This window comes from Parasteatoda tepidariorum, chromosome 3 (assembly GCF_982258835.1).
Source record: "Parasteatoda tepidariorum strain Cologne lab strain chromosome 3, Ptep-v5.0, whole genome shotgun sequence".
NCBI lineage: Eukaryota > Metazoa > Arthropoda > Arachnida > Araneae > Theridiidae > Parasteatoda > Parasteatoda tepidariorum.
The window spans coordinates 81,640,176-81,665,613 of record NC_141757.1 but is presented as its reverse complement, the minus strand read 5'-3'; the positions used below and the strand labels follow the sequence as shown (position 1 = coordinate 81,665,613).

The following is a 25,438-nucleotide window of genomic DNA, read 5'->3' as shown; positions in this document are numbered from 1 at the left end:
ACCAATTGCCGAACCGTTATTGAGAAGATGCTGTTATAACCACTTTCCTCTGTGTAGTCAGTTAGTCATCAGTTGCACATCTATTCGATCAAATGCATCTCCGCAGCTGTCATTCATCTCTGTTATCTATAGCTGTAGTACACCACATTTGCCATGTCACTGATTTTAGATAATGTCATCTTGCAATGCACTGAATACTTTTACCATGGTGGCGTCCAAATAGTTTATAAAGAAAGCCATTGATCATGCCCTTTTGGACATAGGTTACATCGTTCCATTTCTGCATTATCCACAAATCACTATGTTTCCTGATTGCTGTAGTCACTCTTTATGTAGGCTTCACTGCAATGTGCTGCAACGTGCTGTGTGTGATTGGTTATTACTCGTTGATGTAAAAAAATAGATAGTAGTCACATCCCTGTGGCAGAATTGCAGCAACATTGTTCCTGCAGAAAGATTTTACTTTTGAAAAGAAGAAAATAATACTTTTCTTTTCTACAGAAATTTACACATAATATTTAAATCATGCATTTAGGTAATTACTTTTTGACGAGTTCAATTTAAGCCGATAGTATCGTAAATCGATGTAATGTTTCAATTGTATTTTCGGCAGCTGTTGATATTGATTTCTCCATAATTTTCAAATCCAATATTTTTTATAAAATATTTTTTATTACAACTACCTAATCTAAATGAAACACGCATTTGAGGTGTCCGATTTACATTATTTTGTCGTCGATCTTTTTTTCGGCAATTACTACTATTATTCATGATTTTTTATTTTATTTTATTGTGATGATGATTTACAAAATGCAAAGAAGAAAATAATTTGTGTGCCACCCCCCCACCAACAAAATGCAAGAATATCACCCATATTAGAATAAACATGCACTATACATTACTACATGCATTACTTACTTGCACTCTAAAAATTATTAAAAGCACTGTGTTTATAAAAAAGAAAAAATATATAATTTTTTTTTCATTTAACGAAGAAAAATTATATATACAGTGAAACCTCCGTTAAGCGGACATTCATGGGACCAAAAAATTTGTCCGTTTATGAGAGTTGTCCGTTTACGGGAAGGGTACCCTATTAACGAAATTTAACACCGTAAATTGTTTTTAGAATATTTTCAAAGATGTAGAAATAATTAAATAATATCTACAAGGATATTTATTTAAACAATAAGAAAGATAAAAAAAGAATATATAAAGAAGATTGATATAAATAAATAATTCTGGATGTAGCGCTACAGATAAATAAATATAATTTTCCTATTAGCATAGATACTCAAGTTAGACATATGGTACCAAATAGGAGAGTACTATCCTCAGTCCGTTTCAATTATTAGGTTCACATCCCCTTACACCTACTTATCATTTGATAGGGAACATGGTTAATACCTTCTCGGAAAATAAACCTCCCATGATTCACAGAAAAAAAAATAATGCATACCTGTAAGTCATGAGGACCTATGGAGATGATTATTCACAATTGATCAGCTATCAAGTGTCTGAATAAATGCTTCATTTATATAAACACCTCAAAGATTATACTTCTGTTCTACAGTCTTCAAATTGATAAGAAAATTAAAGAAATTTTCAATGGGAAGAAGCATTGAGAGAAGTCATTTCAACTTGAGGGGTCTCATAACCTGTGTGGTCCAGATGAAAAGATCAAAAGATGCCGATGTCAGAATTATTTCAGGAGTGCAGTACCATTTTCTCTCCTTTCTTTACAAAGATAAGGCAAGGTGACAAGAGAAAGATTGATTTTTCGGTGGTGAAATAGCTTAACAATATTTTTAGTTATGGATAAGGCAAAAAGTTTTATTTATATGCTTTAAAAATTGTGAAAAGTTGCATTTTTTTAGCTTGCAATTTATTTAGAAAAAGTAGTGTCCAGTTTGCAGAGATAAAAAACAACGTTTCAGTACCAAAATGATTGTCCGCGTCCGGTTACGGGAGTGTCCGCTTTGCGGAGAATGTACGTAATGGTTTATTCATAGAAGATTCCCGGGGAATTAAAAATATGTCCGTATTGAGAGGCGTCCGTTTTGCAGGAGTGTCCATAACAGGAGGTTTCACTGTATATATATTTTTTTATAAACACAGTACTTTTGTTATTTTAACTTAGTAACATATATGTTTGTTATTATTAAAAGTATCTTGCAAAAATATAATAGTGCTACAAAGTTTAGTCGCTGATAGATCGAAAAATTTCTGCCATAGGGAGTCACATTAATGTGACTGGGTTGTACATCTGTAAATAAAATAACTTTTTAAAACTATATAAATAAGTCCATTTCCTAAATAATATCCATATTTTAGTAAAATTCAGGTAAGTAAACCAATTACTTGCATTAAATTACTGTAAATAAAAAAAAGACATAAAGGTATCACTTTCTAAATTTTACTTCACTGTTTGTTAGAGATTTATTTAAAAGTTAAAGCCTTTTTAAAATACTATCTTAAATATATCAAAAATATTTCATTCTCTTTTAAAAATCAAAATTATTTTGATCAAAATTTTAAAAAATAATAATAGATTTAAATTACGATTTATATCAGTACAAATCTGATTGTGTCTTTTAATATGTTTAGATATTCTTTTTAATGCGTGTACTGCACTTTTTAAACTTCAGAATAATTTTTATTTCTTGAACTTTTCTTTACAAGTTCAATAATTAATGAAATACTCCTTTCAGGTTGATTCCACGAAGAAGATTACTTAGTGAATCTCCTAATCCGAAAAACGTTTCTGATGATCTTATAATAAATTCTTTTATAAATGAAGATGTCTGGGTAAAGATCTTAAATTATATTATTTAGTAAATGTCGAGAACCAAAAAGTGTAGATTTGCATAAACATGCATTGACTGTTCTTTACTTTCAAGAAAATCAAAAAATATGTTCTTTGTTTCCTGTCATACTTTATTTTTTAAATACAGACTTGTGTTCCAAATCGTGCTATATACAGAAAGTATTTGGCACTATATATTAAGGTTCAACTCGGTTATTAGACTAAAATATAGAAGTTAAGACAGAACACCAGTATTTAAACATAAAGAATAACAAAAAAAAAGAAACATATGTTTTTGATTTTCTTGAAAATAAAAAACATTCAATGCATGTTTATGTGAACCTACAATTTTTAATTCTCAACACTTACATATTTCAAAAAATATTGCTTTAATTTGTATATATTTTAAAAATATTAGGTAATTTAAAATCTTTCTTTCAACAGACTGATCTGCTTAAATCGCTTCAATCAGTGCCTACAGCGCAAATGATTGCTGATAATATTAATAGAGCAGCTGATATTAATTCAATTAATCGTCCTGTAAGTACAACAAAAAACAATTTATTCATTCCTTTTTGTACTAATAAAAATATATTGTATCATTATTGTTTTATTATTTTGATTGGTTGAAATCGGAGTATTGCTTCGATTTGTCTTAGGCAGAAAATAATTTTTAAATATTTTGATGCAAGTTTGTCTGCGTTGTTAGATTTTATTAATATTGATTAGCTTGTGCATGCGAAAATTTATCAGAAATCAGGCATGTGATTTTTCTACCAATTAGTAGAATTTTGTGTATCTCAAGACCGTTGATTCAAGGAATTCTGCAAATCTGCAATTAAAATTTCCTTTTCAACATGGTTTTTTCATCAATCTTTCTTAGGCAGTTATTGCTACTGATGTTTTAAAATGTGATTAGGACTTGCAAAATGCCAAAAAGGAAGGAATATAAATTTTCTTTTCTAAGTGTAAGAATGCACCCATTAGAGTATATGTTCTTCTATATCATAGGTTCTCAACCTTTTTAACGTTGCTGCCCCCTTAAGGAGCAAAAAACATTTCAACGGCCCCCTTTGTTATAGAGAGCATGGGGACGGAGGGACGTGTGCTGAGTTATAAGAGACAAAATTTTTAAGCTATATTTTTACGCTTTAAATTTGTTTGGTTTTTTAAAAAGGAATAAATTAACTCGATAATTTTCTCACGGCAGGTAATCACAGTCTATTTGTTATGATCAAAATAAATACGTTTAATGAAAAAAAAAAATACAACAATGAAACCTATACTTAAAAATAATAATTTATTCTTAATTAGATAATTAAAAAAACACCCAAAATAATTTTTTACACTAGAAAGTAATATCAACGAAGCATTCAAATAACTATGTTAGTTGGATGATTGTACTTAATGGTTCAGACAGTAATTCCGTAACGCTCGGTTTAATACTTTTAGTGAGATGAAGACGCAAATATCCTCGTTGCACAACTTCGAGTCGATTTCTCCTTTTTGTGACAAGATCCGTAACAGCACTGAATCCCCGTTCGACAAATTAGGAGGCAGGGAAGACAATTTTAAAAAAAATTAACGATTGTCTGCAGTCCAGGATAGAGACGACTGATGTTACCTCTTAGCAAAAATTCTGTGAGACGATCACCATTTTAAAGATTCATTAATTAAAAATTCGACCAATTCCTCGTAAATCAAAACCTCTGCTGTTTCAATATTTACAAAAGGGTTCAAAATCCATTGTGAGGGACTTCTAGGGCACATAACGTCTTTAAAAGGGTCAGAAAAGTCCATGTGCCAAGAGTCAAGGTGTTGACAATATTCTTGTGCGTCATCAGAGAGAATTTCGCCTGCTTGGCTGAACTCCTTCCAACCAAAATTCTGCTTCCCCAAAATGAGTTTTTTTAGAAAGGCTGAAATAACTGATTTTGTGGGGATCAAATTGAGTTCGTCCCCTTGAAATTTTAAATTAAGTGTCATTAAATTTTACAGATAAATCAGTTAAAGTCTTTCATAAATTCTAGCAATCTGTCTCTCAGAGCTACATTTCTGTTTTCGAGGAACTCAAGCACAGAGTCGAAGAGATTCCAATACCTATTGAGACAGAAGCTTTTGGAAAGCCAATGAATCTCGGTGTATAGTAGCAAGCGTCTGAATAATCAATCGTAGGCAGCATTACTGTGAATTTTGTTCACAGCAGATATGGCATATTGCAATGATTGATGCAAACGGTCACTGAGATTTTTTCCAACTAAATGCTGTCTGTCAATCACGCAGTGAACAGTTAAAATATCTGGTACCACCCTTTCCAAAAGGGCGATAAACCCACAATGTCGACCCACCATTGCAGGAGCCTATGAGTGGCAATGGGCATAATATTCGCAAGAGGAATGTTTTTCTCTTTAAAATAATCTTCGACAGTATTAAAAATAGATTTACTTTTGATATCTATGTAATCAAGCTTCTTTCAAAAAGCATATCTTGAATGATGTTTCTTACCTTTACAAACCGGACCTATGCCTACAGTAAAGCCTACATTACCTGGCAAGGTTGATTCATCAACTTGAAGGGAAAATTCGATGGATATCAAAAATTTGAACGTCTTCGGCCATCTCATTATTTCGTCACCGTACTGAATTGTTGCTTATGGGATGCGGCTGGCTGGTGAAAAACAGTTTCTAAAACTTCCTTGACAACCGGCAGTATCAACTGTACTTCGATGGTATGAGCTTTCCCAGATTTAGCAATAAATTTTGATATATTATAAGAAGCTATCAAACCATCGTCGCATTTTTGTGATGAGGTTGCTAGTGACTCAGAGACCGAAAATGCCTTCAGAAACGTGAAGCAAGATGTTTTTGAGAAAAATGACAAATCTATATTTTGTTTGTCAGGATATGTTTTTTGCAAATGCTGCTGCTACCGGTATGATTTCATTACCTCATTAGATAAAACTTTATTACAAAGTAAACACATGGGTAATTGAGAGTTTAACAGTGATTAAACAAATCCCAACTTCAAGCACGTGGCACTGTATTGATGACACTTCTTTTTGTCAACCGACATTGTTAGTGTAAACAAAATACAAAAGTTTAAAGAAAATCAACTATTTCTCAAAATTAATAAATAATTTATGATAAAGAACTAATTCGCGCACGCACCTGGCCAAATAAACTATGAGATCAAATCGAAACTGGGCAAAAAACCGCAAGGAAGCTTAAGAAGCAAGGGTCCAGTCAAACATTCATACTGAAAGCGCTTGCATTTCAATTTCCATCAAATGGCTTGAATAAGTCAGAGGCAAAAACTACTGACTCATGCGCTGAGCTGTGTTGGTTCGGATCGAAGAATAGGTGTCTTTTAAGTTCGTTTTATAGCTGGTACAACGGTGTATCGGATAATCCTTCTTTATTATATAAATTTAATCTTTTTTCTTTAATATTAATTTCAGATTAATTTTATTTATTAAATAAATCTTAATTCGATAATTTTATTTGTAAGCTTTAAATTAAATTTGAATGACAAAACATGCTCATCGCCCCCCTACCGCCCAAAACAAGTTCCCCGCCCCTCAGCATAATCCCACCACCCCCAGGGGGGCGGTATCGCCCCCGTTGAGAACCAATGTTCTATATGCTCCTAAGAAAAAAATTGATTTCTTGCAGAAAAAAATTTTATCCCTCAAAATTTTCTGAAGATTATTTTTATGCATAAAAATTATTGTTCTTTATTTAATATTTTTTCATTTAATTAAACTGAAATAATACAGCTATGAAAAAAATGGTATTAAAAACTCTATGTATTGTGCAAAAATTGCTTCATTTCAAAGCAAAACTATCTAGGCATAATTCAAAAAATTTCTTTTTCTAGCAATCACATGTTTGGAAATTCATTCATAAAAGCCAGTGTGTAAAATAAATATTTTTCTAAATATGTTATTTTTTTTATTATTTTTTTATGGGTTCCTACAAGTGATTTATATGTTATTTTAATTTTTTAAAAATTGTTTTTCAAAACGTTAATCTAGCTTAAATCTGTTTAATAACTGTTTCTATTGCGTATATTGTTTTTATGGTCTTAATTTTGCCTTCAAACCTTATTTTTGGAATCTAATTTTGTTTTAAAAATTTTATAGAAATATATTAATATTTGCAATGTAATGTTAAGTAAAAACTAAATAAAAAATTTACTTCTATGACTTAATATTTTTTGTTGACAAAATTCATTTTTCACTTTTTCTGAACCATGCTGACTATTTTAGTAAGAGGAACTTAATATATTAGATATATTTTTAGACACTTGTGCATTTTTTGCATTTACTGTTATTATATTTAAAAAAAAATTAGATTCTGTTTTTCATTTTAGTTTTCTCATGTTTCAGGATGAAATAGCTAAAAATTTAAATACAGATTATATTTTAGATGAATTATTCAGTAAGTATATTTTTATTTTATAAAATTAGTTTTGTTGCACAATTCAAGAAAACAATATAAGGCTAGGACCTGTTACATTTTTAAGTTAATAGAAAGCTGAGAATGTTCGGCTGTCATCTGCGCAATGTTAATATTTTATCTCTCATAAAAAAATATTAAAGTAGGACAAAGAAGATTGCATGTTAATATTCTAGATATTGCTGACTAAGATGTTGCTAATTTTCTCCACATTATTCAAAATACCAATTAACATGAAGTTAATTAAATACTATGCCGTATCCCATATCTAATTTGTTATAATATAATTCTTTATTGTCAACACTTTCTATTTTACCTAGATTTATTATTAATTAATGTCAATATTTTTGTTTTGTGTATCAGACAATTTTGTTGCATTCTTAGTTTATGTTCTACACGACTTCATTCTTGTCTTTTTGTAAAGAAAAAAACTAAATCTCTGTGAAAGAAAAAGTAATGCCTAAGAGAATTCATATTTGATGGGCTAGGCTTACTCAAAATGGATTGGAAAGAACTCTTGCTAATATAAACAAATGCCACATTTCAATAACCAATCAAGATCCGTACCCCGATAACGCCATTTGCAGGTATCTAATTATTAGTTAGCTCAACAAATACATCAGTATTACATCTTTTTCTTTTTGAACATTTTTTTTAATTAAAAGTTACAAAAGTAAAAATGTCTGGTGAACAAATTTATTTGATGAATATATAATTGAAAAAATAATTAAAATATGTTAGCATAATTAGTGTCCTAAAAAGTTTCCATTTAATTGTTATCATGATATTCCATGTTTTTAAGCTACTTTATTGTGATGATTCTCTTTACTTCTTTCAAATGACATTTAATTATACTATCAAATATTTTCAGGTTTATTATAAATTACAATTTTGGATCAGTACTGTATTCAAACTATTTGGCAATCATTCATGCTTACTCAGTATAAAATTTTAATTTGTAAGTCTGGGAAAATGGCTGTGAGGAAAAAAAATGAAACTTCAAAAACAACCTAATGATTTTTATGGTTAAAATTGCTGTTTTTCTTTACAAAATTTAAACTTGATAAGCTATTTAAGAATTCATTGTTAGAATAAAAACAATCCTTTGAACTATAAAAAACAAGGCCACTCAAATTTCTCTCTGTATGGATAAAATGTAATATTTTGTCTAGAGTTATAATAAACTGAGTAATTTTTTATGATACTACGGGGTACTACCTACTGCCTTGCTATAATTCTTAAAATGTAAATTTTTTTTTTTAACTTAGCATTTTAATATTTTCAAAAATAAATCAAAACTTAAACATCTTGAGATATAATAGTTCTTCAAAAGATCCTAATCTTATGAAAAATTATTATTGCAAATACAGTAAATGCCTTGTTACGAGAAGTCCATTATTACGCTAATTATACTTTTCCAACTCAATTTTAAAAATATTAATATTAAAGATACCAAAATTTATGTTCGTAAAAAGTTGAAAATTAAAATTCTTTCACTATAAGATAATTTTTTAAAAAAGTAAATACATTTTTCTACTGTTTAATTGAGCAATATTGCAGCAAAAAAGACTTTCATTTTAATTGATGACATTTTTATTTATTTCTAGTTTCGGTACAGAAAAGTTAAAGTTCGGTACAGTAAAAGTTAGAGAAATGCACATCATTACATTTTATTTCCTGTTTTTAACCTTGACACTTTTTGCTCATAAAGCAAACAATTATTATAAACTCTATTTGAGAAACCTGCTGCATACTTTGTATCTTAACGTAAAATATGGGAATTTACTTATAACGGCAAACTTGCTATAGCCACAATTATGTCGGGTTTTAGGATTTGTCATTATAAGGGACTTATACTGTAACTTTCACTTAACTGAATTGTGTGGCACATAAAAAATCATCTTTGACATAAAGTAACTCAATTATTACATCAAAATTTTTATATAAGAATTTTCCTTAAACATTTCTCTAAAAATGTGCTAAATTAATATATTTTTTATTCAATAGTTTTTTAGCCGCAATCGAAAATTTCTGAAGCGGCTATGGCATTAACATACTCAGTAGATTTCCTACTGAGCCTCTCTTCTTAGCTATATTTCCTGATCAATGAAAATATTAGGATTCATACCCATTGTATGAGGAAACCACAATCTTTTCAAATTCAAATCTCTTTATTGTCCAAACTAGTGTGTGTAATCTTATTAAGTTTGAATAAAGTATTTTTGAGGTCAGTTTGTGATCGTTGAATGGTTTTTTTCTTCTTACATGCTTGATTTATCTAATTAATATCTGTGTTTCCACATGCTATTCTGAAACATCTTTAACTGTAATATATGTTTTTTATTTTATTTATTATTTATTTTATTTTTTGCTTTAGTAGGAAAGTGTTGTCATTTTTTAAAAAAAACATATCTTTCTTTTCTAATTTTTCTAATAGGTAAGGAACCTTCTTTGTACCCTCAAGTCCTAGAAAATTTAGGAAATCAAATTGATAAGCCTTCAACATCATCTTACAATGTTGAATGTTCTCAGTCTGTTACATCTGCAAATTCTTTTACTGAGGATTGTGTTGTTTCATCACAAGCCAGCAATGATGTCAACAATTATCAGTCATATACTATTAATACCTCCACTGCATCTTCATTTAGTACAAAAACTGCTGAAGAAAATCCTGCCACTTTGGCGCATTGCAATAATAAGATTTTCAAAAATCAACCTGTTAGTAGAAATCTAATTTCTGATTCTACAATCAACCCCTTAGACCAGACAGCAATTGAAGACAATGCTATGAATTCTCAAAATAATAATCGAAGTTTCTCTTCAGTTGAAATAAACTCAAATGTAAATATAAATAATTCAAATTCTGGTGCTATTATTCAGCAAACGTCTTCTGTTATTACTTCTGCTGAGCAAGTGACCTCTGTAACCACTTCTGCTCAGCATGTGACCTCTGTTGTGGCTTCTGCTCAGCATGTAATGCCTGCTGTCACTTCTGATGCAGAATTAACATTTGCCACATCTACTGCTCAAGCAACACTTGCCACACCTGCTACTCAAGCAAACTCTGTTGTTACATCTGCACAAGCAAGCTCTGTGGTCACTTTTACTGAACAAGTTACTCCTGTTGCCACTTCTGCTGACAATGAATCAATTAATGTATCCATGGACTCTGATGAAATACAAATTATAAAAGAGATACCTCCCACACCTGAGAAAATAAAACCTGTGCAATATATAACAACTAATACAGTTCCTGAACAAAACTCAACTAATAATAATAATTCAAGTGGTGTTAACTTTGTTAATAACAGTGTCTTCCAGAGCATAAATTCTATTCCACAAACTCTGTACTTACTTCCGAATGGCCAATACATTATTCCTAATACAATTCCCATTGGAACAAATCCATTTCAAAGTAATGTTTCTTACAAAATCATTTTACCAGCACCTTCAAATCCAGCTCAAAATTCCTCCACCAAACATATTAATAACACTTCTATTAATACAAATACTTCAGTTTCAAGCCAGAAAATTATGTCTTCATCTAACAATCAAAGTTGTTTGCAAGGTAAATATATCTGTGTTTTAGTTATAAAAGTTAATTCAGTTAATTTATCTTGATATTATTTTTAAAATATGAAATATCTAATAATTAATGTTTAAGTGAATATTTTCAAATAAAAAAATTTTTTGGTTACAAAAATATGAATAAAATTTTTAGATTTCTGGAAGATCTTAAACTAGTTAGGTAAAACTAGTAAGTTTTTGTGTCCAAAACTCTACAAAATAATATTAAATTGCTCAAACTTAAAATTACGTGAACATAACATTACATACTGATTAAATATCTTAGTATATTATGCTAACAAACTCAAGTGACCCTAAATTTTCAAATAATTGTTTAACATGAAAAAGTCTGATCTTTGTTAAAATTTAGCTATAATAGTAATAATATCAAAATTCTACCAAAGAAATAACTTCCATTACTGTGAAGGACCCAATTGCATATGTAATTTTTCGAAAAAATATTTTACTTTATTTTCTTGCTTTTGCTTTGATTTCTGTTTTAGAATAAATGCAATATTTGTCAATTTTTTATAAAGTTTTGTTACAATGGTACATTTTTTTCCCTTTCATGTTAAAAAAGAAACTCATGTGTATAAATTTTTTTACAACTGCACTTGATTACACTCCAAAAGAAAATATGGTTTTGATAGGAGGAATCTTTTTTAAGAGTATGTAAAGTACATATGAAATGTAGGATTCTTGCAACAATGAAAAGTACTTAAGTATGATTTCTATTTTTAAAAGGTCTCTAAAAGTACTTGAAAATCATTTTGAAGTCCATTGGAAAGGGTGGATGTCTTTTCAAAAATAAAAAATCCTAATCTAAAACAAAATCATTGTAAGTTTTTAAAATTATTTTTAATTCATTTGTTTACAACCAATCTATCATGAGAATGCAAGCCAAAATACGTAATGTATTGTATTTATTAATTAGTTTTAAACTTTGTGAAATTTCTGATTTTTCACAAAAACTTTTTTGGGTATTACCAAAAGATATCAAAAAAGGAGATAGCTTACCACCACCAAAAGGCCGGGAACACTTCTTAACATTCCATAAGCTTCTATAAAACATCTAAATAATTGCAGTTGAGAGCTTAACATTCAAGATTAAATTTTATTCACAAACATATGGACACATAAAATATTTATGGACACACACAAAAAAGAACAGCATGCTTCGCAATCGGAGTTTTAAACAAATCTCCCTCGAACCAGAGTGTCAGTGTGTGTGGGGGAGGGGAGTCGGATTTAATCGCGATTTCCAACAAACTATGTCATGTCATCAGCCATTGTTTTGCAATTAAATATAGAAGTAAAGTAAGATGTTATTACAAAACATTTGATTATTTATTATAAAGCAGATCATTCTTCTATATAGCTCGGACTTCCATTTTTAATCACTATAGTATGTTAAATTCTATTGTGAAAGTAAGGAGTATTTAACACCAAGACCCCAAATTTTGGTAAAATTGTGTCTGTTAATTTTTAAAAGTATGATTTAAAAAAAAGAAAAAAAAAACTAATATCTTTTCCTTTTCAGATCAAAATTTGAAGAAAAGTAATAATGTAAAGCAAATTAAACCTTCTCCAAAGAGTACTAAAACAAGCACCAAATTAAGAAAAGGTATCATGCCTCCTCCTTCTACTTCTTTTACAAAACTACTTGACATAGAAGAAGAATGTGATGATCCAAGTATTCCAGTAATATCTATTCCAGAAAATGAAATAGAATTAGATCATTCAAAGGATGCAATGGAAATTTTTTCAAACATAACTGGGAAGAAGGAAACGCAAAGTCCTATCTTTAAGGCATTAGTTTCAACTGCTTTCACATTATTAGGTGGTCAAGGTGGAGGTCATGTAAGAACATTGAATTTTGGACAAAGTGCATCGAATGAAGCTAATATGAAAAGTCCAAAAGTTTCATCTCATTCAATGCCTGAGATAAATGTAGAAAATCGGAGATCATCTCCCCGATTAAAGAACTCAAATGTTAAAAGTCAGTTCAAAAGATTGTCAACTAACTCCCAAGAGATATTGGAACTTAACAAGAATAAAACCAATATAACTAGCAAAGAAGGAACTAAAAATAATAAAAGTAGCTCTGTAAGTTCTAATAAACAAATTAATAGATCTAAATCTTCTAAACAGACATTGCAAAATGCAACTTCAATGAAAGATGCAGTACTGATTGCTATGGATAAGGCAATGGCAGTTAATGTTGGAGAAAATAGGACTAAAGCTAAATCTTCTTCTAAAAATAAAAATAAAAAAAAATTTAAATCTAGCTCAGCAACTGGCAAACGAAATAAATATCCTGACATTTTAAAAAGTTCCACGAAAAAAGGTAAAAAAACCAAAAGTAAAATTGTAAAAGCAGCAAGTAAAAAAACTTCAAATGCACAAGAACATATTTCTAATGTTAAGTTTTTTCCTAGTTCAGATTCTGAAAGTGAATCTGATTTTATTCCTTTAAGCTCTTTAACGGCAAGCAAATCTCCAGCTAATATAAATACCTTGTGTAGTTTGAAACCTGGCAATAAAATCAACAATAGTGATGGAGTTATGCAAAATATGAAAGAATTATCACCTCTCAAAGGTAACAAAAATTTAGAAGTTTCAAAAAATATATTGAGTGACATTACAGAAAATACTGATTTGTCCCAAGATCAATATAGTGAATTACCTGCTCTGCCTTTTGAAGTCTGCATTGATTTATCGAAAAGTTCTGATAATAGTATGGATGTACTTTCACCAGAAGGAAACAAACTAGTAGAAATCATAAGCCCTTTGAAGTTTAGTGATGTGAAAGACACTTTATCTTCAAAATCAGCTGATTCAAAAGATGACACCTTATTAGATCATTCAAAAGCTGGAAATAATTTATCTACTCTTGTGGCAAATGAGTTGCAATTAGAGTCTAATCAAAATAAAACATTTTCTTCATCGGAATCAAATAACAATACTTCTGCAGTTTCTTCTCCCAGCCCATTTAAAGAGCAAAACACGAGGAAAAGTCCAAAATCCAAAGTAAATGCCACTTTAAATTCAAAATTTGAGGATGATAATTCCTGTAAAACGAAATGTCTCAGTAAAGAATTGATCACTGTAAAGGAAAAGAATAATTTAAAGCTACCAAACTTGTCTGTAACTTTAAACAAAGAACAATCAGTGGAAAATATTGAAAATCCTCCGGAGCATTTGTCTAACTTGAACCAATGTGTCCTGTTTGCATGTGAAAATGAGAACATAAAAGAAGGTGAGCATGGATTAGTTCAAAGTTTTGAAGCTGTGGTTGAAAATTCCCAAATTCCTACTCGGTCTGAAAATTATAATGAAAAGCAATCATCCAACATGGAAAAGTCTAAAAAAAATTACTCTAAAAAAATTGCTAAAAAGCCTCATAGGAGTTTGGCCAATTCAGATCAACTTATTCTGGCATCATCTGAACATGAGTCATTGGATGAAAATGAGGAAACGTTTCAAACACCTAGTAATGTGGTTGAAAATATTCAAACTCCAGTTTTGGCAGAAAAGTCAAAAGAAAAGCAATCGCCTAATTTGAAGAGATCAAGAAAAAATTCAACTAAGAAAGTAATTAAAGAGTCACTGGAGAGTTTAGTAAATTCAGATCAAAGTGTTCTGGTACAACCTGATAATGAGATATTGGATAAAAACGAAGAAATAATGCTTAAAACTAGTGGAAATACTGAAATCCCAGCCTTGACTGAAAATTTAAGTGAAAGACAGCCATCGAGTTCGAAAATATCAAGAAAAAATTCTGTCAAGAAAACTAAAAAAACATTTGAGAATTTAGTAAGTTTGGATCAGGATGCTTTGGCAATGTCTGAAAACAAATTATTGGATAAAAGTGAAAAAATATTTCAAACTAGCGAGAATACGGTTGAAAATACTCAAATATCAACTTCAGCTGAAACCTTAACTGAAAAACACCCATGTAATCTCAAGAGATCAAGAAAAAACTCTGCCAAAAAAACAAAGTTATTTGATGCAGGAAATGAGCAATTAAATGAAGATGATGAAGTAATGTTTCATACTAGTGAAAGTGTGACTGACAATACTTCTAATTATCTAAATGAGCGAATAAACAATTCTTCTGTTGAAGCACTAAAAGAAAATTCTTATTCTCTTACACCATCAAGCAATGTATTGCATAAGACTGATAATAACACAAATTCTAAAAAACAGTTGGTGTCTTCAAGTGGTAACAAAACAACAGATGACCAAACAAAGTCGGATTCTTTGCCAACTGACAATTCTTTGAATGAATCGCCTTTGAAACCAATAATTTCAAAAGTTAGTGATTTAGAGCATAAAAAAATAATTGAAGCTAAAGCTAATAGACTTGAGGGTATTGCTGATAAACTGAAATCAAATGCATCTTCCCCTTGTAAAATTGGTGATAGTACAAATATAAATGCAGTAGTTGATGGCAGTGGCTCTATTTCCCAATCTTCTGTAAGTGCCACAAAGAAACCTAATCAAGATAATGCTGAGCTGAGTAATTCTAGACAAGATAAATTTTTACGCCCGCCAAAGAAAAGAATTCGACCTGTTCCAATACCTTCTCCTAGAGATTCTAGTAGTATTTCTAGTTTCTCTCCCTTTCATGTGGGTGAAAATGCATTTTGTTTAGAAACTACTTGCGACTCTAATTCTATACCTGTTATTTCTGCTCCAAATTCAAATAATCATGAAAGAAGTAAAAGTTCTAATTTTGAAACACAGCATAAGGAAGTTAGTCAAATAAATAATTTGCCTGTTAATAAAGAAATTCCGAGGACTTTCAAAGTTGGAAACAGAGAGACTGGAAAACCGAAAGCTATGGCAGAATTTTACAAGAATGCATTGCCAGAGCGAAATAGTGACCTACCAATAAGTCCTGATACAGTGTCGAGCTCATCCTGTACTTTAGAGACTTATCTTGTTCGAAGAAATCTTTCAAATAAGTTCATAGTATTGGAGAATGTTATTGATGATTCTACATCATTCAGCCTTTTTCCTACAAGCAAAGAATTTGAGGAGACGAATAAATCGAACGAGCCATTAGATATGAGCGTAAACTGTGATAGTTCTACTTCATCAAAAATTAACTCGCCTCTTAAAAATGTTTCTCGAGAAAAAAGGAAAATAAGCCAACTAAGTCCTGTTTCATCTAATTCCATTGTCACTAGTGATGTAATGGATAAGACAAATTGCATTTCAAGTGAAATTGAACTCGTTGGTTCAGGAAATTCACCTTTAAAAAAGAAAATGAAACTGTCAGATGATGAGATTAAAGAAACAGGTGATTCTGCTATGTTGCCATCTGCCCTAAGAAATAGTCATTCTCCTGTGCATAGAGATTTAGATAATCATTCTCACCCTTCAGATGTTAATGTGACCTTTGAAAAAACATTGCAGGACCATGAGTCATTAATGAGCTTTCAGAATAGCAATGCAGCTAAATCATCTCTTCCCTCTGATGATAAAAATATAAACAATTATAAGGGCAAAGAGCTGGGTCTTTTGTCAACAGTAACTGTAACAAAACTAATTTCTTCAAATGAGTCTCCTGTGCGTAGTTTCTCGCCATCTCGAAATGCTGTTAAGAAATCAGCACTTAGTCAAAGAACTGAACAGAATCCAAAAATACCTTCTGGAGTTAAGATACCATCTAAATGGGATACTTCAAAAATATCCAATTATTCCAAATCCATTGAAAATTATAAAGAAATCTCTAAAGTTTCTAAAGAGAAAAATGTTGAAAACAAAAAAGCATGGACTCTTAGAATTGCCAGTTCTAAATCACCGAAAAAAGTTCAAAGCGATCTACGAAGGAGAAAACTTTCACACGATAAGAGAAATAAAAAGACAGATAATAGTAAAGACTCAAAAAGGGAGATAAAGCGTGAATCTCCCAGAAAATCTAAGAAACATCATTCTCAGGATATTCGTTCTTCTAGTCATATCAGGAAAACACCTACTCCTCATAAATCCATTAATTCATATAAACATCGTGACCGAAATAGATATAGAGCTTCTGAAAAACGAGATCATTCTGACAGAAAAAGAAGTGGAAGTCATTCTAAAAGTGATAATAGGAAATCACCAGTTAAAAATTTGCACAAAGATGCCATTTTGTATTCTAAATCTGCCTCTAGTTCAAGGTCAAAAGATAAATTAGACAGATATAAATATGAAGTAATACCACTATCTAAAACATTGAGTGATGCAAATAAGGTTCTTTCTCATTCTTCAATATCCTTCGGTGCTTCAATATCCCACCAACGATTACCAAAAGCTATTTCTCCTGTTAAAGCTTTGAAATCTAGTGTACCTATATCTCCAGTTTCAGTTGAAACTAAAAAAACTATTTTGAATAACGAAGTGTCTTCTTTAGAAGAAGGTGAAATTTCTGAAGATCTAATATCAGATTCATTTGTACAAAACAATTCAGGACCAATGAAAATTGTGAATTCATCTCCTGCTAAAATGGTTACGAAACAAGTAAAAAACCCTCATGTAATAACTAAGCCAATAAGTGTTGTAAACTCTGAAGAGGTGATTGATGAACGAACACCTGAAGATGAACTTGAGTTGCAACAAGCTATTGCTTCTTTGACGAGTGGTGAAAATAAGTTTAATTCTAGTGAGGACGTGAAGATTGGGGAAAATGAAATTCCAAATGATTCTTTCAGTGAAAGAAATATTTCTTCTTCAAAATCTCCTTGCTTGGAAGAACCTGTGATGAAAAGCAATCTTCAAGTGAATAAAAAACATTCTCCAACTGTTAGTGAAAGTAAAATAACAAAAGGTGATGAAAGAACAGCTTTTTCACACCCCAAAAATGCAAGTTTTGTTAATATGAATCATGATATAAGGGCTTCCAAACAAAAATCTGAAGCAGGACTTGATAATACTACTTTCAATGAAAAGCAAAACAATTGCCTGAGTGTGAATAGTTCCTCAGAAACTGGAACCATAGAATTGAGCTCTTCGAAAAGCAACTCTTCATCTGCAAAAACAACTAGTGATGCTCCAACAGAAGTATTAAATATATCTTCTACATCATTAGGTGGACCATCAAACTCTAAGAAAAAGAAAGTCAGCAAAAGGCCTAAAGAGGTAAATAATGTTTCATTTCTTATTGAATAATTACAACTAAATGAAGAGTTTATTGCAGGGTGTAAATGATTTTAATCAAATGATTAAAATCATTGATTAAAATCAAATGATTTTTTTAAAAAAATCACTGATTTTAATCAAAAAAAAACAATTTTGTGTATAGTCTTGAACATTTTTTGTATATTTTTCTAAGTTTCAAACATAAACAAGTAAGTAGACTGTTCTATATATTTCTCATAGTTTATCAAATGTTGTCAACATCTGGAAAATTTAAAGGAAACTCTGAAAGATTCAGAATGAATAATTGCTGCAAAATTTTTTTTACTAAACGATATGAACAAGCGTTAACACCAGCTCATTTCCTAGCTTACCTCTTGGATCCTAATTCCTAAGTACCTATCCTAAGTACAATGTTTAACACTAAATGAAAAAGATCAAGCTGTAAACTTTGTTAAAGAAAAGTATGGAGAAACCTCCTTATTAAGTATTTTGCTAAAATTCATTGTACGCTCTCCTCCGTTTAATGGAACTTTGTTTGATAAAGAATCTCTAGAATCTTTAAACATCTTGGAATGGTGGAAATCAATTGCGCTTCTAAAGAACTGTGTAGGTCAAAAAGAGTTTGATGCAATACAGTTGTTATGTACTGCAAAAGGAACAACTGCAGGGATAGAGAGGATGTTTTCCACTTTTGGACTTGTACATACTAAACTACGGAATCAATTGGGTGTAGAAAAGGCAGCTAAATTAGTCCTTATGTTTAAATCTTTAAATAAAACTAATTAAATGATTGTTTAAATAATTTGATATTGTAGATGTAGAATTAATAATTATCACATATTGTTTGATAAACAATTTCTTTCTTGATTTGTAGTTTGAAATCACTTTGTTATTGTTTATTTCTTATTTCACCTTTTGCTTTTAAATTATTAAGAAATATTTTGTTGATAATGGTTAGTAATGTTTATTTCCAATGTATACCATAAGTAACAATAGTAATACAATACAACTTTAAATCTATGGTACACAAAATTGATTATATTCCATAGAATTGAAATTATAAAAAAATCATGATTAAAATCAAAAAAATCCGATTAAAATAAAAAAAATCCGATTTTTTTGATTTTTAAAAAAAAATCATGATTTTTATACACCCTGGTTTATTGTGAAATTATGACAAACCACGAGAGAAAGAGAAATAGTGTTTCAAAAATTTAATAGGGAAAAAAAAATCTTTTGTGCTTTTCACTTTTTAAATATTTATTTTTATTTTCTGCACTTTTTTTATTTTACAAAATACTTACTGTATTTAAAAATTATTTGTTTAAATTGGTGTTTTCTAACTGTCTGTATTTGTTTCAAAGCATTTTAGGTGAATAAAGTAAAAGAATTATTTAAGCATGTGATATATGTAGATGTGTTAAATGTGCTTTTATTTTCATAAATGTAGAGTAGTTTCCTTTTAAATTTATATAAAATTTAAGATTCAAAGATACATTTGCAAAATTAAGATAAAATGTGGTTTTGAAGATCGTTTTAGAGTTAAGAATTAATATCATACCTGTTTGTGAAAATCCCCATATTTATAAAAACTTTTAACAGCTATATACATAAAAAAAAAAAATTGCAATAAACTTTAATTTTTTTTGCATTTCTGAAAATTTCAAAAACAAGTTTTTATGTTGTCATTTAAGTACTAGAATTTATTACACATCTGTGATGTTATTTTACTGATTGAAACCTAATAAAATTTATAATTATGAAAATCAAAAATCAATTAAAAAATTTAAACGATCTCTTTAGAAAATGTTAGGTAATTTTTAAATCAAAAATTTTGAATATTTGGAAATCAAAGATTTTTTTTTCTGAAAAAAATCAAGTTGACTTAAATAGAGCTGATTTAAATCTATAAACCCTGCCTGAAAGTTCATTAAAAAATAAAAATGAGGTTGTAAAAGAGAATCAGTAGATTGATTCATGATAAAATAATTCTATTTATAAAATTAATAGGAAATATAATAAAGTAAAAGCTCAATCAGTTTTAATGTTTAGATGCATTAAATTTAAAAATTATAAATGCATGTTTTCTTATATTCGTGCACAGTGTGATGCTTTTAATATATCTATTTGCATTTATTTCTGTTATATGTCACTAATTTACTTTTTCTTTATTTTTCAGAAAAAACCTGTTGATGCTGCTGTAAGTCAAAGTTTTGATTGATTTTAGATTTTAATATAGAAAAATTATAATAGAAAAAGTTTATGATAGAACTTTATGCATAAAAAGTGTTGTATATATTTTCTACTTTCAAAAACTGCCAAAGGATTAAAAATATACAAAAAAAAAAAGTTGATTGAAGGATGTAGAAAAAACTTTTCTTTATTTATTTTTACTTTATTTATTTATTTTTATTTATTTATTTATTATACTTTTTTTTATTTATTTGCAATTTTTCCCCAGGAATCTAAGGCAATATTTAATATTTCATATTACCATAATATATGTAACTTAATTTTACAGTAGTAAAATTCAAAGGAAAGCAGAAGGGTTATGTGAACTGAATAGTTATTATTATTTTTCACAACATGTATCCATCTTTTGGATTTTTATTCACTTTAAAAAATTTACTTAGTATATTTCCAAGAAATTATAATTTAAAAAAAAAAATGTCCATAAAGACTTCAAGTTGCATGTAAGGTAGAACAAGATTGCTTTCATACACATCAAACTAGTTTTCTCCTTATGTTTTGCAATTAAGAAATACTGCTCAATAGATCCGTGCAGAAAGAAAAAAATTTTTTTTTCATAAGTCCCTAGTGTTTTGAAAGTTTCCATATTTTTCTCCCCATGTTTTAATGTCGCTGGTAACCTTTTGGTTGTTGCCAAAGAATTTTTTCTAGTTATGGCAAAATGTATACATTAACATTTATGTTTTGTCTAATAAATGTGATTTAAAAAGATTCTTCCTCAGCATACATGTAAATAACTGTTAGTTATATGTTCATGTGTTAAGAGCAACCTTGTTTACTAAAATTATCTTACTAAATATCAGCTCCCCAAATTTCATCCCTGCCAAAACATCTGGTCCCTTGAAAAGATGATAGTGAAGTATCTGAAGAGTGGCTTATAGGTTATTTATTGCAAGATTTATACCCGAAAAAGGATCTCAATTGCAGACGAATGGTGATATGCTTTGCTACTTTGGTTTTCCCAATTATGGACCCGTGCATAAAGATGAAAAGGATGATGTTATAAAATTCGTTATCCTGAAGACTGCACAATTTTGGGAGCATTCTGGTTTTCCTGTGACACCAATAAGATTCCAAAGCGTTACTCAAGAAAATGAAATATGAAACTCTTTGGAAGCATAAAACAAAGAAAACCTTTGCAGCTGAGAGTGATATCTATCTCAAATTTCTTCTGCTTTTTGACACTCATAGCACATGACAATGCTATTTTTTTTATAGAACATGACAGATATAGAACTAGAAAAATAGATCAGGAAGTTGTACGATTCTTAGAAGATCAATAGCCATGTCGAAAAATAGAGTTTGGTGTTGATGAGACCAACTTTGCAAAGGTTATGAGGAAATTCGCTCATAATAAAAAGAAATTTAACATTTTGACTGTCAAACAATACATATCTTATTTTTTTATGTTTAAAGACATTTTATTAAGACACTGCATGTCAGCAAGATTAGTAGACCCCTTCGCATATTTTACCTCAACAGTAAAAAATGTCGGGAAACATAGATTTCGAATTTTTGACTCAAAATTTCTACTTCTTCAGCCTGATAACTTTTCTACAAAGCCAAAAAATTTCTCTTAATGTTATACAATAGAAAAATGAGAAATTTCTTTTATTATTAACTTACACCCCTCTCATTTTTATATTCTAGAACAGTGTTTCCCCATCTTATGACTTTAGTGTACCCTTTCTAAATTTTTCGTAACGCTGTGTACCACTAATAGAAAAAAATTAATGTATTTTTTACTATAAAAAAACTACACTTAAGTTAAAAACCACAACTAGCTGTTGATACCACTAATTATTAACTGTTAACTCTGCAAAAAAATAGCCAATAAAAAAATATGTACTCATAAATTTTCAGCTAGCTTTATTTTTAAATAAAATTTTTTGAAATTTGCGTTTGTTGCAAGATATTTCGCATAAGAACGTGTACCCGAGCTAAACTGTTCCCGTACCCCTGGGGGAATGCTTACCACACTTTGGGAAACACTGATCTCGAAAATACAAAGGTAGGAATGAAAAACAATTGATGTCAATATTTATAATCTCAAAATTAGTACTAGTATAAAAATCTGGTTTATTTTAAAGGGAAGAAAATGAGTAATGTTTTTTTTTTTTTTTTTCCTGAGGTCTTAGAGTTTTAATGTCCTTGCAAATTAAGTTTGTAAGGTATTTTAAGAGAACACTAAAAGTTACTAAAAAAAAATTTTTTTTATCTCTGTAGTATCTTTTTAATTAATATTTTATTCATGAATTTGTTTATGTTAAGTATCTAAATGAAATAACCTTATTTATATTCTTTTTTTATTTATTTTTCAGGACCTTATGGAGAAAATTAAATCTTTTGGTGTGGAGAAACTTCTTGAATTGCTTAATAAGGAAGCATTGAAGGAATAAGGTTTTTATAAGAATTAACTGAATTAACAGTTAATGTAAAATGAACATAAAATTATGCCAAATTAACCATTAAATATTTATTTTATTTGACACATAATTCAAAAAAAATATATATATACCTTACTTATTGGCTAATGTTGATTAGTTAATATTTAATTTCAATTAATTTTTTCATTTTTTGAATAATTTTAAAAGACTATGCATCGTATGTATTGCAAGATGTGAAAAGATTTGGGAAAATTTAGAAAAGTTTTATAATATGTAGTTTTGGCTGTTATGTCTGCAAATGTTTTATGTTTTTGAAATTGTATTTTATATATTTTGACATGGAAGAAAACATAATTGTCCTAGATTTTGCAAATGTGTCTGTTGAAAAAAGTTTTGTTAGGTTTATGAGAATAATTGTGTCTAAGAATAAAAGCATATAATTTGACACGATTGTCTTGCAACGTTTCGATTGTGTTTCGATGTGGTTTTTTTATTTGTTTGATAGTGTGATGTATTTTATTGTTTTTAATTAAACATCTTCCCCAAATTTTTAACCGCATGTGTAATTTTGAAATTCTTAAGCAAAGTACTAGAATCAATTTTTTTTTAAAAAAAAAAACCTAATACACATAAAAAAATTTAAATATATTTAAAAATATCTGTGACTTTTGTAGTTAAAATTTTAAATTTTCCTCATAAACTTAATTTACACACTTAAAAAAAAATGAGGTAGATGATATCTATTCTATTAAATTGATGCATACATTTAAATATCACTTGTAAATATTGTATATTTGTAAAAATATTGTATAAAGCCTTTTGTATGTTTGTACTGTACTATCATCAGTATTTATAGACTTCAAATATAGTCATATTGAATTCTTTTAACAAATATTATTTGCCAGTGCACATATAATGTTGCATTTGTATTATACTAATTTATTATTTCTTTTTAAAAAAAATAAAATTTTAAAAAATATTTTTCACATTAAATGGCTTCATAAATTTAAAAGTACCTGAAGTTTTAATTTTGTTTCTATGCAAAATTTGGTTTTAAAAACATGTGAGTCTTGAATTTTTTAATGTATAGTTTATTTGTTGATGAAAATAAATTCAACTAAGGTATTAGAAAATTAATACCATACTCTTTAATACAATGAATTGCAAATAATAATAACCTAAGAAATATGTTATCTTTAGTTAGACTTTTAAAGGTTCTGATAATTGATTTGGATGCTTTATTTTAATTTTTCTTTGTTTTCATCATCAAAGCTCTGTGAGAAACATTTGTTTACCTGTGAAAAAGATGTTTTTGAAATATCTATTTTAAATAAAGAAATATTTTCCAAATGTATTATTTTCTTGTTTATTATGAGTTACTTTATTTTAAAAACTAAAATATTTACTTTTCAGCAGGTTGTATCAAATTAAAGCACATTTTTTCCCAAATTCCTAGATATATTGTTTATTAAATTTATGCAAAAAAAATTCTGATTTTAGTGTTGAAAATAATTATTTTATTCAATGATTAGACTGATATCTCCTTTCAAGAAATACAGTATAATCCTTCAAGTTCTTATCATTAAGACCTAGAAATATCAGAATAATAACAATAAATTAACAGTATATTTTTAATTAACAGTATATTTTTACAGCATTTTCCACAACTATATTAAAGTTTTATTTTTGAATACGATATTTCAGAATGTTTCAAAGGAAACTAGTTTTTTTTTAATAGTCTCTTAGAATTTTTTAATTTTTATTATAAAAATTCTAAGAGATTTTTATTTAAAATCTCTTAGAATTTTTTAATTTTTATTTAATTTTTATTTTTAATTTTTATATATATTTTAAAAATATATATATTATATATATATATTTTTATTTAATTTTTTAATATTTTTTATAGAATTTTTTAATTTTTATATTTTTATAGGTAATATAATTATAAACCGTTACTATAATACTTTCAAAATTTTTGAAGCCTTTTTGGTTTAAAAAAAAATAAGAAAGAGAAAAAAGGTTCCCATGAGTACAACAAAATGTTCCTCTCTATTGTGCAGTTATTTAGTGTTAACTTGTATCTGGAAAAAAACGAGGCCTTTTTTGACAGTTTGAGGGGAAAATATGACTTTTTTTTCTATATTGCCCTAAAAATTAGGTTCATTATAAAATTTTATTATTGTTATATACCATCATCATCCATTATACTTTTAGGTATTTATTACAGAAAGAGGAAAGAAACAAAGTGATATTTTGATAATGACATTTCAATTGATGATTCCATTCTAAATATATGTGATATAAAGATACTTAGAATGTGTTTTAATACATTTCTAATTTTTTAGCAACTTTTTCAATGATTTCTAACTTTGCAAAAAACACGTGAAATAATTGATTTTTTATTATAATTTACCCAATCAAAAATGTTCCTCTAGATTCTACCTTTTCTTTTCTACGTAAGTTGCCAATGAATTTTTTATTTTTTCATGTATCTTGAAATTGGGGGTACCAATTTTATTTTAAGTGTAAGTTAGTAAGCCGTGATTTTCCCCCCATTTAAATAGTTAAAATGATTTTAAAAAATTTCTCTCTTAAATTTAAGAATGAAAAAAAAAAAGACTGTTCATACGTAGTTTTTTGTTTATTTTTTTTAATGTCTTGTGCGAACTTACAGGTTCAAGGCCTCTAGAAACGCACGTGAGTAGGATATTGCAATTGAATCGATGGACCGAGAAGGCGTATGAGCGAACAGCGTGTATATGTAAAGCACTGCTGCTAATGCAAGTTGCAAGCCAAGGGGGTCGTGGAGGTTAAGACTCCACAATTGTCAGACCTACGCC

General features: G+C 28.8%; 1 protein-coding gene across 2 annotated transcripts in view; it reads left to right on the top strand.

Moving 5' to 3' along the window:
- LOC107447959 (uncharacterized) overlaps positions 1 to 23,949 on the top strand; it is a 40,488-nt gene extending 16,539 nt beyond the window's left edge. For both annotated transcript variants that reach the window (XM_016063010.3, XM_016063012.3), the window contains exons 7-13: positions 2,712 to 2,808; positions 3,251 to 3,346; positions 7,194 to 7,245; positions 9,701 to 10,831; positions 12,371 to 17,958; positions 20,138 to 20,158; positions 22,530 to 23,949. In XM_016063010.3, the coding sequence (XP_015918496.1) occupies positions 2,712 to 2,808; positions 3,251 to 3,346; positions 7,194 to 7,245; positions 9,701 to 10,831; positions 12,371 to 17,958; positions 20,138 to 20,158; positions 22,530 to 22,607 (7,063 nt within the window). In that variant the 3' untranslated portion in view covers positions 22,608 to 23,949. The remainder of the gene's footprint in view (positions 1 to 2,711; positions 2,809 to 3,250; positions 3,347 to 7,193; positions 7,246 to 9,700; positions 10,832 to 12,370; positions 17,959 to 20,137; positions 20,159 to 22,529) is intronic.
- The last annotated feature ends 1,489 nt before the right edge of the window (positions 23,950 to 25,438 follow it).